The sequence below is a fragment of the Grammomys surdaster genome, unplaced genomic scaffold (assembly GCF_004785775.1).
Source record: "Grammomys surdaster isolate TR1022 unplaced genomic scaffold, NIH_TR_1.0 136, whole genome shotgun sequence".
NCBI classification, from domain to species: Eukaryota; Metazoa; Chordata; class Mammalia; order Rodentia; family Muridae; genus Grammomys; species Grammomys surdaster.
The window spans coordinates 2095539-2110404 of NW_021604594.1; the positions used below are offsets into that span (position 1 = coordinate 2095539).

Consider the following 14866-nt stretch of genomic DNA (forward strand, 5'->3'; position numbering starts at 1 on the left):
ACTATTGATAGCTTCCCGTTAGCAGATACCTGATTACTGTTGAAAAATGCTAAGTCAGCATTATTATCAGAACACCAAGGAAGCTCAACTGATTAATCTGAGTGCTCAATATACAAAGCAAACATTAAGTCTTGCAGATTATATTTAGGTTCACTGAACTTGAGTTATTGCATATTTACTATGGTATGATAAATTTAATGGGATGAAGTTATATCATAAGGATAAAGGATGGCATTTTTATATATTAAAATGACCATAAGATATCCCCTTTCTTCTGACTGAAGCTAGAGTAAATCAAATAATACATACCTCTTCTTTTTGATGGACCAAAGATGTCTGTGAAAGTCTAGCGTTCTTTGTGGGTGATTGTTGAGCTGAAATAATTGAGTCTCTAGCTGATGTAGTTCCAGGAACTAGACAGATAAGAGTTAGCTTTAAATCTGATAGCACTGTAATGTCAAAGATGAATCATAACTTGAAGGCTTGCTCTAGCATTCTACCCAGTACATTGACTAGAAATATCACCATTAGCAATCTATTCAAGTTAAGGAAGCTGTTTCAAGAGTAAGATATCTTTTTTGTATGTTTATTCCTGAAAAATGTCACTTTCCCAATTGTTTCCAAAGAAAAAAATCTGAAATCCTTATCTCAGTCTCATGAAAGTAATAGGGCCTATTGGCAAAATGGACCGTTTTCACTGTAGTTAGTCTACAATGACAGCTTACAGCTTGTCCAAAGGAATAAACAAAGCTGTATTTTAAGCTGATTTTAGGCAAAAGGCATAAAAGTGATAAAAAGCTATTTTGAGATTTAAAAAATTTTTATTAGATATTTTTCTTTATTTACATTTCAAATGTTATCCCTTTTCTTGGTTTCTCCTCCCTGCAAACCTCCTATCTCATCCCCCCTCCCCCTGCTTCTATGATGGTGTTCCCTCACCTACCTACCCACTCCTGCTTTCCTGTCCTGGCATTCCCCTACACTGGGGCATCAAGCCTTCACAGGATGAAGGGCCTCTCCTCCCATTGATGTCTGACAAGGCCATCCTCTGTTACATAAGTGGCTGGAGCCATGGGTCCCTCAATGTGTACTTTTTGGTTGGTGGTTTAGTCCCTGGGAGGTCTTGGGGGTCTGGTTGGTTCATATCATTGCTTCTCCTGTGGGACTGCACACCTCTTCAGCTTTTTTTTTTTTTTACACAGCAAGATGTACAGTGAATTAAAAAGAAGTGGATGGAGGAAGGGTTCTCTAATAATAAAGAAAAACTAAACTAAGCAAACCTTTCAAAATTAGGTAAAACATCTTTCAATAGTAGACAATGGAGTAGCTATGTACTTAATACCAGAACCATCAGTATTGTTCATAATCTTACCTCTTTCATCACTTAATTTTTTCGTTACTCCATTTCTCTATATGGCAAAATATTAAAGAGAAAAATATTTATAAGTAACAATACTTTTGGTAGAGAATATGTCTTCTGTCAGATAACCAAATCAATCCAGATGTTTTTCTACCCCTATGCTCTACATTTGTCATAAGAAGTATACCAGACACGGTACATATCATTAACTTCCCAGGATACCTTTCACTTCTTCAAATTTAGTTTAAAACTGAGCTCAATTTATAGCAATACAGAGCTTACTGTTCTTCTACTCTGTACTTTATTTAAAGCCACTGTGTGTGTGTGTACGTGTGACTATGTATGTATGTATATATATACAGTTTTTTAAAAGTTTAAATTCATTCAATTGGACAGAAAATTAAAATTCTTCCAATTTAAACCCTTCAGAACTATATAATGTTTATTTAAAATACTCTTTAGAGCCAGAACCAGGGTAAAAATTAGTCACTCCAGATTAGTGTAACATTCAGATGTCTCACCAGAAGATGTGTCCTCCAGATGAGTGAATGTCTTAATCATCTTTGCATTCCTAAGGACACAGTTCTCTTATATTCCCATATATTGGCTCATCCCAGTGCTCAGTCAACAATCTGAGCTTCGATCGCGTATGCTACCAGAAAGTAGCAACATCATCATCAGAACTGATACCGGGCTTTCGATTTGTTTCTGCTGTGTGCCACACTACGTCAATAATAAGGGTAAATTGACTCTTTCTTGTCCCGAGAGGAATCAGTTTTTCTTGCAAGAGCTCATGCCCCATAATTAATCAATACCACATTAGTAAAAAAGAACACATGTAAATTAAATTTAAGGAGATGTAATAAAATACTTTTGAAACAGTTTACCTTTTGTTCTGAGCTGCTGTTCTGTACTTCTGCCTGATAAACAACTGAGGATCCCGACATTTTTGTAACATTCTTTGAACTACTCTGAGACTGATTAACAGTGGCTGATACTTGTCCTAGGAGTAAATGAGAAAGAAATCTTTGGTATTTGAACATTTTGTTAAGTGCAATGAATTTTATTTTCTTAAACTAATCACTAAAATTTAAAATATTCATGAGTAGCAATACCTCTGAAAGAGGTACAACTGAAAGCATCATTCACTCAGTCACATGTTGGAATTATTCATATAAGTTCTCCCCTGGATGGTTGCAATCAATCCTTTCTAGTCCCAATGCTACTAATCTGTAACCATTAAGATTACTTCATGCTTTCAGAAATTACACATAAACTCATTCATACCATGTGTGTACTTCTTTTTCCTTGTTTTTGGGAGAATAACATTATTTATTTTATGCAACATAATGCTGTAACATGTATCAAGTTCGTCCTTTTTTATTTGTATACATAGCATTTTATATTTTATCATCAGCTCATGGACATCTCAGCTGTTCTCAATTTCAGCGATTTCTGAAATGAGCTGGGAATTTTGGTACATAAACTTCTCTGTGTGTGTGTGTGTGTATTTCAGGTACTAATCCAAAATGAAGTGTGTAGTTAGAGAAGATTTTACTCTATTTGGTACTCATTCTATTGCTGAGAAACATTATTGAGAGAGGAAACTTTTAATTTTGTGCGTTCACATTTATTAATTCTTGTTAAGTTCTTGTCTATGCTTATCTCTTAAAACTTTTTCCTATTTTTCACCTAAGTTTCAGATTGTTTTACGTTATTTGGTGTTGAAATTGACTTTTGTATAAGAAATTCCATTGAGTTTATACTTGCACATATCCAGCCTTTCCAGATTCATTTGCTGATGACAGTGTTTTTGTTTCTTTCTTTTGTTTTGCTTTTTTGTTTGGCTATTGATTTTGTTGTTGATTGGAGTTCGATTATTTGGGGAGCGTGGGGCTTGTTTTTTGTTTTGTTTAATTTTTGTTTTCTGATATAGTTGTCAAAACCAAAATGTCTTTTAGATAGTGTAGCAGTATAGGGAGGGTCCTTTGAACCTTTCAATTTATTCCATTATTTTACATGTGGGGTTTTTTTTTTTTTGTGTGTGCGTGTGTAACCATACCATGTTGTTTTGTTACTGTGTCTGTCCTAATTTTCTGCTGCTCCGGGTTGTTTTGAATATTCAGAATCCCTGTGCATGCATTTGAATTTGGAGATTATTTTATCTATCTCAAGAATTTCATAAGAATTTAGATAAGCATTATATTAAACTTGTAGTTTGTGTTTGAAGGTATAGCAATTTCCACTGTATTAATTATGCTGATCCACTCATAAGAGGACTTTCAATATTCTTGAATCTTCAATTTCTTCAGTATTTAAAAGTTTTCACTGTAGAGTTCTTTTATTTTCTTAATTATGTTTATTCTTGGATACTTTTTAAGCTATTATGAATGGGATTGTTTCCTTCTATTCTTTCTCAACATATTTCATGTTAATATTAGGAGAATATTAGTATTCTGGAGAGAGTATGATGACTGTACATCCTTCTACTCTCTCTGAAATGTTCAAAGGTTCAGGAGTTTGTTATTATAGCCTCATTGTCTTCTTATACATAGGATCACATGACTACAAAGAATCATACTGTTACTTCTTTCCTTACCATTTATATCCTTTTAATTTCATTATCTTTTCTTATAGCCTTAGGTAAGATTTCAAGCACTATATGTATAAAAGAGTTTAGAATGTAGACAGCCATATTTTGCTCTTTATTTTAGTGGGAAAGCTTTGAGCTTTGAGCTTAGTATACTGTTAGATACAGATTTGTCACGCATAGCCTTTTGTATGCTGAGACAGGTTCTTTATATTCCTAGTTTCTTCATAACTTTTTCTATGAAGAGATTATTTCAAAAAATCTATATTTTGGACAAATATATCTAAATATTGGACAATTGTGGATTTTTGATCTTGAGTCTAATATTTCATAATTAACACTTACAGATAAGGTAAAAATAAATCAAAGCAAAAAGATTGGAGTTTATTCAAAGAGGGGAGGAAAAGGCATAACACCATGTTTATTATTTTGATCAATGTAGATTCAAACTAAATTGAAACATTTTTATGACATTTAATACTACTGAAAAATTTATAATTATTTATAATATGGAATTATGAATTATTAGTATGTATGGTATGATAATGGTATTTTGGTCCCTTTTACTAAAAATGTTACTTATCATTTTAAAATGCATATTGAACTATTGATGATGATGCTATATGTGGAATGGGCTTCAAAATAATTTGACAACAGATAAATGTTAAAGACAGATAAAATATACAAAGACCCTGAATATTCAAAATTCAGATGAAAATGATAGTCACAGCTCTATAAGGCTTTATGATCACCTCCTAGTGGGTTTTATTTGCATTTGAATTATTTACTAGGGAATGCTTAAAAATCTTTATAATTATAATAATATTTACCAAAAAAACCCCATGCTGATTTTAAATAGCAATGCACAGAAGACAGTTTAGAAAATCATATTGGATACAGTATATAAATAGTAATTAAAATATAAGTATTTTGTAAGAATTATGAAAAACTATTAAATAGTCTGTGTGTAGATCTGTGTGTATGTGTACCTGTCTGTTACATGTACATATGTATACTTAATCATGTGTACATGAGGTGAATGATAAGTTTCTACTTTGATGAGGCTCCGCCTTAATATTTGGACCCAGAGTTTCTTACTGAAACTGGAGCTCATCTCTTTGGCTGGCCAATCAGGTCCAGGCATCCAATTATCTCCTTCTCACCCCACCGTAGCATTGAGTTATATACTCAGGATTTTTACATTAATACTGGGGATATAACCTCAGATCCTTGTAGAACAGGCATTTCAAAGACTGAGGCATTTCCTTGGCCTCAGACAGGTGTCTTAAAGTATAAAAACAATCAACTTTCAACATAAAGTCTATTTTAAATGGGGGCAATAGATTTCAGAAATAGAGATTAAATGTTTTATGAAATTTAAAAAGCAAATACAAAACATAAAAAAAAGAAAACCAGATTCCTTTAATGCTACAGGAGCTGATATAAAAGAGACATCAAAGAATAGAGAGATGAAATAACACCAGAAAGATAACCTGCCACAAAAGTACTAAAGCAAAAGAAATGGTGACAAGCATGACAAACAATATAGATTTTCTCTTAATCAATTTACGAAATTGAAAGGGAAACTTACCACATCTAACTGACTATGGCATGTATGTAGATGTAGTGCATGAGAAAGTTCTGAAGGAGAGAGAGATTATGACAAAGCAGGAGGGATGAGAGTCCACTCAAAGAGGCTTAGTGCTTGCTCATTGTTTATTCAGAAGAAAAATGTGTATTATAACCTAGACTACCCCTGATAAATCTGTTCAAGGAACATAAAAAAGACAATAGCCTCACTGGAAATCAATTCGAAAATAGGCTTAGTGGTTTAGGATTGTGATCCCAGCACAAAGGAAAGTGAGGAAGAAGGACTAGTACAAGTTTGAGGCTAAACTGGGCTACAAGACAAGATTCTGAAAACAACAACAATAATTGCAACATCAGCAACAACAACAACTGTAGTACATGTACTATAGTATTAAAAATTGAAGCAAAAGTGATTATTAGCTGTGGTAGCTGTTGGGAAAGAACAGTAAGATTTACTTAAAGATCATGATACATTTATCAAACTCTAGTAGGAAGCAGAGAAAAGCTAACTGAAAATGGGGTAAGTCTAGAAATCTGGAAGCTGTCACAATCCCAATAACACACTCCATCTAACAAACAAGACTACACCTACCAATCCTTCCCAAACAGCTCTTTCAACTAAGTACCAGGCCTTCAAAAACAGGAACCTAGCAGGGACATATTCATTCAAGGTATAATAGAGATGGATCCCTTCAAACTCAGTAACCCCTGTGGTAGACCAGACACATGAAGATTAGGCAGCATTGTCTTCTTGTTTCTGGATTTTGTAGAAAAAAAAAACCAAGATTACACACAAGGAAAAAAAAATTGGATGTGGTTTTCTTTAGGTTTTGATCAGTAAACATCAGTTATTCTAAGTTTTTACATTAACTATAACTTTGAGAGTTATTAGTGAAAGAAATGTATTTAATTTTTTTTCATTTTCATAGTTTGTTATTAGAGTACTTCTTGTTTGAGGGTTCACAGTATAATCTGGTGAGTTTAAATTGGGAACCTAAAGTGACACAGCATAAGAAATATAGAAAATGATAATTCAACAAATGTTCACAGTAGATTATAATAAATTTGTTTGGCTTCTAGACTATTTTTGAGTTTTCTAAAATCATTCTGAGAATTTAAAGTATTTTATAATCTGTCAATCTGTATCTACAATTAGTACTAATAAATCCTGCATTTAATTGTTCTTAAGGAATAGTTGGATGACCAGTTGAAAACACCATATTGGTTATTTATTCTGAAAACAGTACATGGCATGCAGCCTCAAAAATCAGTCATTCATCATAATAAACCCAAGTTTCACCAACTGAAAGTCACCCACAACTCAGTCTTTTCCCAAATCACTATTTTAAATTTTTGGTGTTTATTAAAATATTTAATTACCTGATGTTCCTTTATATGATTTGTGGTCGCCTTCAGGATAAACTATTTTTATATCATCAAACTGCTTCTTTTTCTTCTTTGAGGAAGCTTAAAAATATAATAAAACGTATTAGTAGTAGTGACAGAGAAATCGCCAAAGATCACCTATCTTTTCATGCTCAAGAAGTAAGTGCTTGCTAATCTATATGTGGGATTTGGAGGACAGACAGAAGAAGATGAAGTAATGTAAAATGGGAGGAGATAGTTATTTTTGTAATATGTCTACAACTTCAGGGGCAGAGTTGGAGAGACTTATATTTTATATTTTGGAAAGAAGAAAATATTCATTATAGTCTACTGGAGCATGTAGTTTGCTTTCTGTATAAATACACACCAACATAGTGATGTGGATGAAGACCCCCGGTCTGAAATGACTATGATGTTCTTGGATTTGTTTAAAGATGAGCAAAAGCGTGCGCACGTGTGTGTGTGTGTGTGTGTGTGTGTGTGTGTGTATGTGTGTACACAAGTTTCTCTAGGAGATTTTTACTTGATAGAAGAGAATATTATTGCAGTTTTATACAATTATAACACTGTTATGAAATTGATATTTGTTCCTTGTCACTTCAGTATTATAAAAATATTAATATACTGTTTTCTAAGGTTAATGATGCAGCAGTGTTTAAGACTACTACTTCACGGGGTAAACAGATGGCTCAGAAGTTAAGAGCAGTTGTTCCTTTTGTAGAAGACTTGAGTTTGCTTCCCAGGACTCACATGGTTCACAATCATCCAGTTCCAGATATGTTGCCCTCTTCCTACATCCATAGATAAAAGGCATGCACACACTGTGCATACATATATACAGAAATATGTATGGAAATACTCATAGACATAAGATAATTTTTTAAAAGAATGAAAAAGATCTACAATTCACATTCTTCTATTGGATGAGAAAAAAAGATATTGGCATTACAAAACCAGTAAAGTGATTTGTAATCTGAAATGGGGGTACAGTATCATTTCAAATAAGTAAATAGATTGAGTTAATTTATCTGGGAAACGTATTTAGTATATTTATTTTCCTCACAATTTTATGACATGCAAAAATAGAAGTTTAGTATTAAAGTGATTAAAATTGTAATAAATCTGTAGCTGTATAGGATTTGCAAGCTTCCAGAGACTCACAGAGGGAACATGCAATAAAAGTCATCAAGAAATGTGTGATTTAATATAAATTGGGTGTGAAAGATTAGAAACAGTGAATAGGTGATCGTAGGCTGAGAAAACAGACACAGAAAGACAAAAAAGAGGGAAATATAATCTGTTTAGTTCTTACTCCTACTTGACAGCTCTAAGAGGCCTGACTATGTGCTCCAGTTTTGAAGCAAAGTCTTCATAGAAGTTGTTTAGTGTATTATGTTCAGTTATAGATGCTGAAAGTATATGTGAAAGGCTAAATCACTTGCCAAAACCATTTAAAGATCTTGAAAAGTACACATGTAAGGACCCATGGCTTCAGCTGTATATATAGCAGAGGATTGCCTTATCTGGCATCACTGGGAGGGGAGGCCCTTGGTCCTGTGGAGGCTCAATGCCCCAGCATAGGGGAATACTAGGGCCAAAGGCAGGAGTGGATGAGTGGTCAGGAGAGCTCCTTCATAGAAGCAGGGAGAGGAGCAATGGGATAGGGGGTTTGTGGAGGGAAAACTGGGAAGGGTAATAACATTTGAAATGTAAATAAATAAAATAACCAATAAAAAATGAAAAAAAAAATAACAGTTGGAGCCTGGCTCCAGAGCCTGTACATATCACCAGTAGAGGACAGCTGCCATGTTCAAGCATATAGCACAAAATTAAATTTAGAAGTTTAAATTTGGGCTGAACTTCATATAGTAATGAGTGCTTGCCTGTATGCCTTTAAACTGAATTTAATGGATAGCAGTTTAGAATTAGCAGAAGAAATTGTCAGAATTGAATAGATGTACCAAATGGTCTGGGTGAAGTTAAAAGACAGAATCCAGCTAAGACCAAGTGATGATATGATAAAAGAACGGTCTCACCTGAAAGTGGGGCTGAGGATAAACAAGACTGATGGTGGCCCTGCTCTTTCTCAATAGTATGTGTCCCTAGAAATTTCTTAAAAATTCTACCTGATAACTAATAACTAATACATGGAGTTTTGCTGGGATTCCTTGATGTTATACAAACTGCGGCTGGTGTGGATCTAGCACAACCAAGTCAGGCTCTGTCAGTTTTACACCTTTTCCCATTCTTTTCTGTCTTCTTTCTTCCTTCTTTTCTCTACTGCTTTCCCCTCCATCTTCATTCTCTTATTTTCCCAGGTTCTTTTTCTATTCTCACTAGTTGACAACATACAAAAGCACCATGTTGATGTATAATGACAATTATTTTACACATTGATTTTAATGTGTTGGAAGTAAAATATGCATTATCTTAAGTATAGGGAATTTGGTATAAAAGCTGTAGGGCAACCAAATTTGTCTATTAAACCATTTCATAAAATTATTTTAGTTTTAGTGTGTGTGTGTGTGTGTGTGTGTGTGTGTATGTGTATGTATGTATGTATGTATGTATGTATGTATGTAAATATGTGATCTTTTCAATTTGAAAAATAATGTGGACATAGTTAGCTTAGCATTTCATATAGAGTGGGTAGCAGGTACACATATATAAGATATATCATGTTACAGAGGTCAATGCTTCCTACTTAGTGACATAATATTCTCACATTCAAACATAGTTCCATTTTGTCCTTTATAGTCAAATCCATTTCTTCCCATGTCATCTTTTAAGCCAGTATCCTGCATTTTTTGTAAATGATAAGCCATTTTTTTCTCTAGCATTGCTTGTTTCTAGAATATGAAACAAAGTACACTGATTAGTATTAATCTGGCATCGATAAAAGCAAAACAAATATTTAAACCATGTAGTATAGTAGAAATAAATAATTATTCTTGTCTTGTGACTTGTAAATTTAAGGAGAAACAACCTTAGAGAGCAGTAAGGAGTCCATTGTTACTTACAAGTTAAAGAATATAAAACTTACAGAGTATAATAAGGAGCCCATTTTTATTAATGATCAAATACTTAGGAAAAAGGTACCTGCCTGAATACTTTGATAGAATTATTACATTCTTTGAAGTGTCACTTTTCCTTGTGAAACTCTGGGATACTACTGACCATGGGCATGGCAGAAGAGAGACAAATGTGCAGAGAGCACCTTGAAATTTTTATTGATCACTCACTAAGAGAAAAAATCAGTACACATAAAGTAATACTCAAGATAGCATAAAGGATCATCCTAAGAGGTAGGTTAGAAGAGAGTTTGCATTTCCATGAAGATGAAAATTACATGTATTCCACAAGCTACAGTATAGGGGTATTGTTAACCATATAGTCTAGAATACAAAAATGGGTCTTGCTTTGATAATAGGCAATAACAAGTTCAGATAAAAAGTAACACTAGCTAGAGCTAATAGATCATTAAAAAACCTGATTAATTAAACTGTTTCCAAAGATATAAAAAGACTGAATACATAAAGTCAGTATATGGCATCAAGTTGAAGAGTGCTAGCTAGGCCTGTAAAGAAACAGGGCCATGTGACCTATAGAAATAAATCATTCAGTTGCAATTAACTTAGAAAAGACAAAGAAGTTAGAATCCAAGCCAAGAATATCAACATACTCAGCAGAGTTGCATTCCGCGTGCTTCCAAAATATAATAATGACATTGAAGAGAAACAAATATTTGCATAATTTAGTATGTGAGAAGAGGAATGCAAAAAAAGAATCACTGATAACAGATCTGATATTACAGAGCAGAGCTATATGAATTCAATGATAGAAAGTACCTTAAAGAAAACACTGGGAGGGGAAAGACTTAGACTTTCTGAGATGCATGAGACAATAATAGTTAGTGTCCTGGAAAGAGGAAAACATATATGTGTGTGTGCAGTTAATCTTCATTGCAAGCTTGGTGGGATTTGGAATCACCATGGATACATACCACATGATGGGTTAATGAGGTTTTTTAAAGAAAAGGTTAACTAAAAAGAGAAGATATACCTTAAATGTGGGCAGTACTGTCCCAGGGGATAGTACCTCAGACTGAATAACAAGGAGACAGGTGAGCTGAGCGCAGCAGTTCTCTTTGTGTTTCCACAGTGGATATAATGTAACCAGTTGTCATGATCTTCCAGTCTTGTTTACCTATGACAATAGGCTGTGCTCCCTTCAACTCAAAGCTACAATAAACTCTCTTTTCTTTAAATCACTTCTTGTCAGATATTTGGTCATGGGGAGAAGAGTAACTAAACTGAGATATAACAAAAATATCTGAGAATAGATGTCTAAAAAAATCCATTGAACTCAGAGTTTCAGGAGAAACCCAAACAGTATTACAAACCAAGTGAAAGAAACAGTGCTACCCTGATACCAGATGTAGACAAAGACACTAAACAAAAGATATTTGACAACTCACCAAGATTCCTTCTTGATAACAATTTTTGGCAATGCAATAATAGCATTTTTAAACCTAATAAAAAGTATATATGAGAGGAATACAGATATCATAGTTAATTCTAGAAAATATTGGGATATTTTTGTTTTTATTTGAGATCCTTTATTTACATATGTGTGTGTGTTTTATCTATAGATGTTTAAAAAGATGTTGAAACATTGAACATAAAATGGCATGCAGATTACACTGAATAACACAATCCTACTTACATGAACAGTGAATCTCAAACAAGACTAAGATATACATGTGAGAAGCTGAATGTAAAATAAATTATAAACTTCAGTTTATGATATTTTTATAGGAAAATGAAATAGATACTTTAATTTCTAATATTTTACAAAGTTTAAGTAAAATGATATACTGCCATACAAACCAAACAGTAAATTTTACATCGGTCTGTCAAGAATAAATTACCCCAAATTTAGAATTTTAGATCTATATTTATTAACATAAGGATCATTTACTGTGTTTTATTAATTAAAGAATCAGCCTACGAAATTATAAAATATGTAAAATAAAAACAAGAGACAAAGTTTATGGTTTAGGAACACCTGCAGAGAACCTGGCTTCAGTTTCCAGCACTGCTATGGTGGTTTACAACCTTATGTAAGTTCCAGGGCATCTGTATCCTTCTTCTGGCCTCTGTAGGCTCATGCATGCATGTAGAATGCATACATACATGTTGCTAAGCACTTAGAAACAAAAACTAAAAATAACTCTTTTAAAAAGGATATAAAAGTATGTCCTTAGTTTTGGAGTAAATGAGTATTTATAAGATAATGTATATTGTTTTTGTCTTTTATACCTAACAGTTAGTAAGTGGGTAAAAGAATTCTAAACTGCCATTTTTCCTTATTCCGCTTTACATTCTATATCAAAGAGCAACATGCCATTAAACTGAAAAAGAGTAAAACTTTTAAAACATGTAGGAAAAACAAAGATTTTTACTACAATTTATAGTTCTCTAAAAGAACATATTTATAAGAGTAAGAACTATTTATATGAACTAGAGCTATCATATTTTTGAGATAAATCCAAAAGAGGTTACATCAGGTCAGGGAGCAGTGCTTTTTACACTATAAAAATGCATTAGACGTGACTCAAAGTGTTCCTATATGGGTAACATGATTCTAGCACTGAATACAAAGCCTGCATGTGATTCAAGTGGCTGACGTCATTGGGCCTCTTGGAGCCAGGAGTTCATGAATAGGCTGGTCCACATAGCATAACCCAGGTTTTTCGGTTTTTTTTTCTAATTTTTAACATTAGTTTTATATTATAAATATATAGCATATTATAATATATTTATATTTTATATATTTATATATTCATATATAATATTATATACAATTGTAATATAATGCAATTATATACAATTATATATATATAATATATAAAAATACCTTATATATTGTACTATTATATAGATTATATTATATAGATTATATAGACAGATTATATTATGTTGTATATTTTTATATATTTAATTAATTATAATATATAATATATTATAATAATTGATCACACAAATATTTACTTTGAAACACCAACTTATCTCTTTAAACATTCCAGGGAAGAACTTAAAGCTCATCCTACCTTTCTGTCACTCTCTTCTCGGCTTTTCCGCCTTTGTTCTTCTACCCTCTGTTCTCTCTTAACATCTTCTCCGATCTTTGTGAGAAGCATCATCTCCTTTGTCTTCCATTCCTAAGGACCAGAGTATTATGAAATTGTTCCATGTGCATTCTGTTTTCAGGGCAGGTGTGCTTTGCCCACCACCAAGAAAAACCTGACAGGTCAAGGGCCCAGCAGATACATGAAAGTCATCCAGCGCTTTTCAAATGGGCTTTTCTTACTGCACTTGTATTAAGAAAATAGATAAGGAGCTGTGGGCAGGGGTGCTTGGGGAGTGAGGTCATGCTGATAAGTCTGTTAACCTGAGTTTATTTCCCAGCACTCTAACGGTAGGAGGAAAGAACTGATTCACACAGCTGTATGAACTTCTCCATTGCATTATGCCGAGTGTGCACACAAATGTATAATTTTAATTAAAAATAAAATTAGGTCTGATTAATTTTTACTATTTTTAAATTAAAAAAATTTCCTGTGCACACCAAGGTCTAATTGGAAATGAAGCAATCTCAAAAACTTTGTACAGCCTCCACATTTTACAGTTAAACTTGTGCGCTAGAGGGACATAAGAGCTTAAAACTGGAATGTTTCCAAACAGTATAATAGTTTTAAAACTGATTACAAATGGGGAAAATTCACCCATTTTTTCCCCTCACGACATTTAAGTTTACCTCTTACCTGTTCAATTTTTCTACGCAGACTAAGTTTCTTTCTTGTGTATTCCCGCTGACGCCTCTCCTCTCTGTCCATGCGGAGTAAGCGTTGTTCTTCTGCTGTGCGCTCAAGTTGTTCTAATTCTTTACTTATCATATCCAAATATCTGAGTTAGGATGAACACAGGATTGCAGCTTATTTGGGGAGCTCTATACCCATACTCAAAATACAGCCCTGCCTTGCTTGCCATGGTTTGAACCACAGAAATGTCACAGGGTTTTCCTAATTTTGTTGGTTTTATCAGTTCCACTCATTGCTCTTCAGATTAGATGTACTCATAATGCTTGGCTGACTTATTATTCTTTTGAGTATATGTCTGTTATCTTGGTGAAAGAAAGAGTGGGTCGTGGAGCAAACTGATTCACTCTTCTACACAGTGAGCAATAACAACTCAGTGGGTTTAGGAATATAAACTTGCAAACATGACAGAAAACAAGCAAGGTTTCAAACGCATTCACCGAAAGAACAGGGGAGGCACTAGGCTCTTGGTAGCAACACAAAACTCCCACTGATGGTCTCAGGCTGCGACAGCAGTGTATCTTATGTTACTGCTGTGAGACAAAACTACACAGTAAAAACAGTCATGAAAGCTCTCATTCAGTAAAGAAAAAATGGTGGGACATCATTATGCTTTCAGATACATAAATCAGGTAATGGAATGCTGATTAGTGATTAGGCATGGGAAATATCTGAATAAATCCACAGTTAGTTATTTATGTTCCCTTTAGATAGATTAAAACTCCTGTTTTTGACTTGAACTTATTTCTTGCCACTTAACACTGTCACTTTCTAAAGAGCAATTTATAAGAACTTGCTTTCCTTTTTTTTTTACCTGCTACTAAAATAATTTCTCCGATTGAAGATTGAAAGGCTCTAGGATCTGATGCTTCCTCCAGACATCTCTTTTTAATCCCTTGGGTTCCCAGAAGACTCAACTCTCCTGGAAAAGGTTTCCACTCATGGCTTTTATGTCCAGGATTCCTAATTCCTATACCTCTCTGATTCCCTTCCTTTCTCTCTCCACTGACGACCATTAAACACTATCTACTACTTAAAAAATAAAACTTCTGCATCAATG

The 14866-nt window shown here is 33.6% G+C and overlaps 1 protein-coding gene across 1 annotated transcript in view; it reads right to left on the reverse strand.

The window, feature by feature from the left end:
• Fsip2 (fibrous sheath interacting protein 2) overlaps window positions 1-14866 on the reverse strand; it is a 64036-nt gene that overhangs the window by 42551 nt on the left and 6619 nt on the right. The window contains exons 6-12 of the mRNA XM_028763031.1: window positions 13753-13894; window positions 13039-13149; window positions 9652-9775; window positions 6921-7007; window positions 2248-2363; window positions 1373-1409; window positions 310-413 (exon numbers count right to left, since the gene is read on the reverse strand). Of these exons, the coding sequence (XP_028618864.1) occupies window positions 310-413; window positions 1373-1409; window positions 2248-2363; window positions 6921-7007; window positions 9652-9775; window positions 13039-13149; window positions 13753-13894 (721 nt within the window). The remainder of the gene's footprint in view (window positions 1-309; window positions 414-1372; window positions 1410-2247; window positions 2364-6920; window positions 7008-9651; window positions 9776-13038; window positions 13150-13752; window positions 13895-14866) is intronic.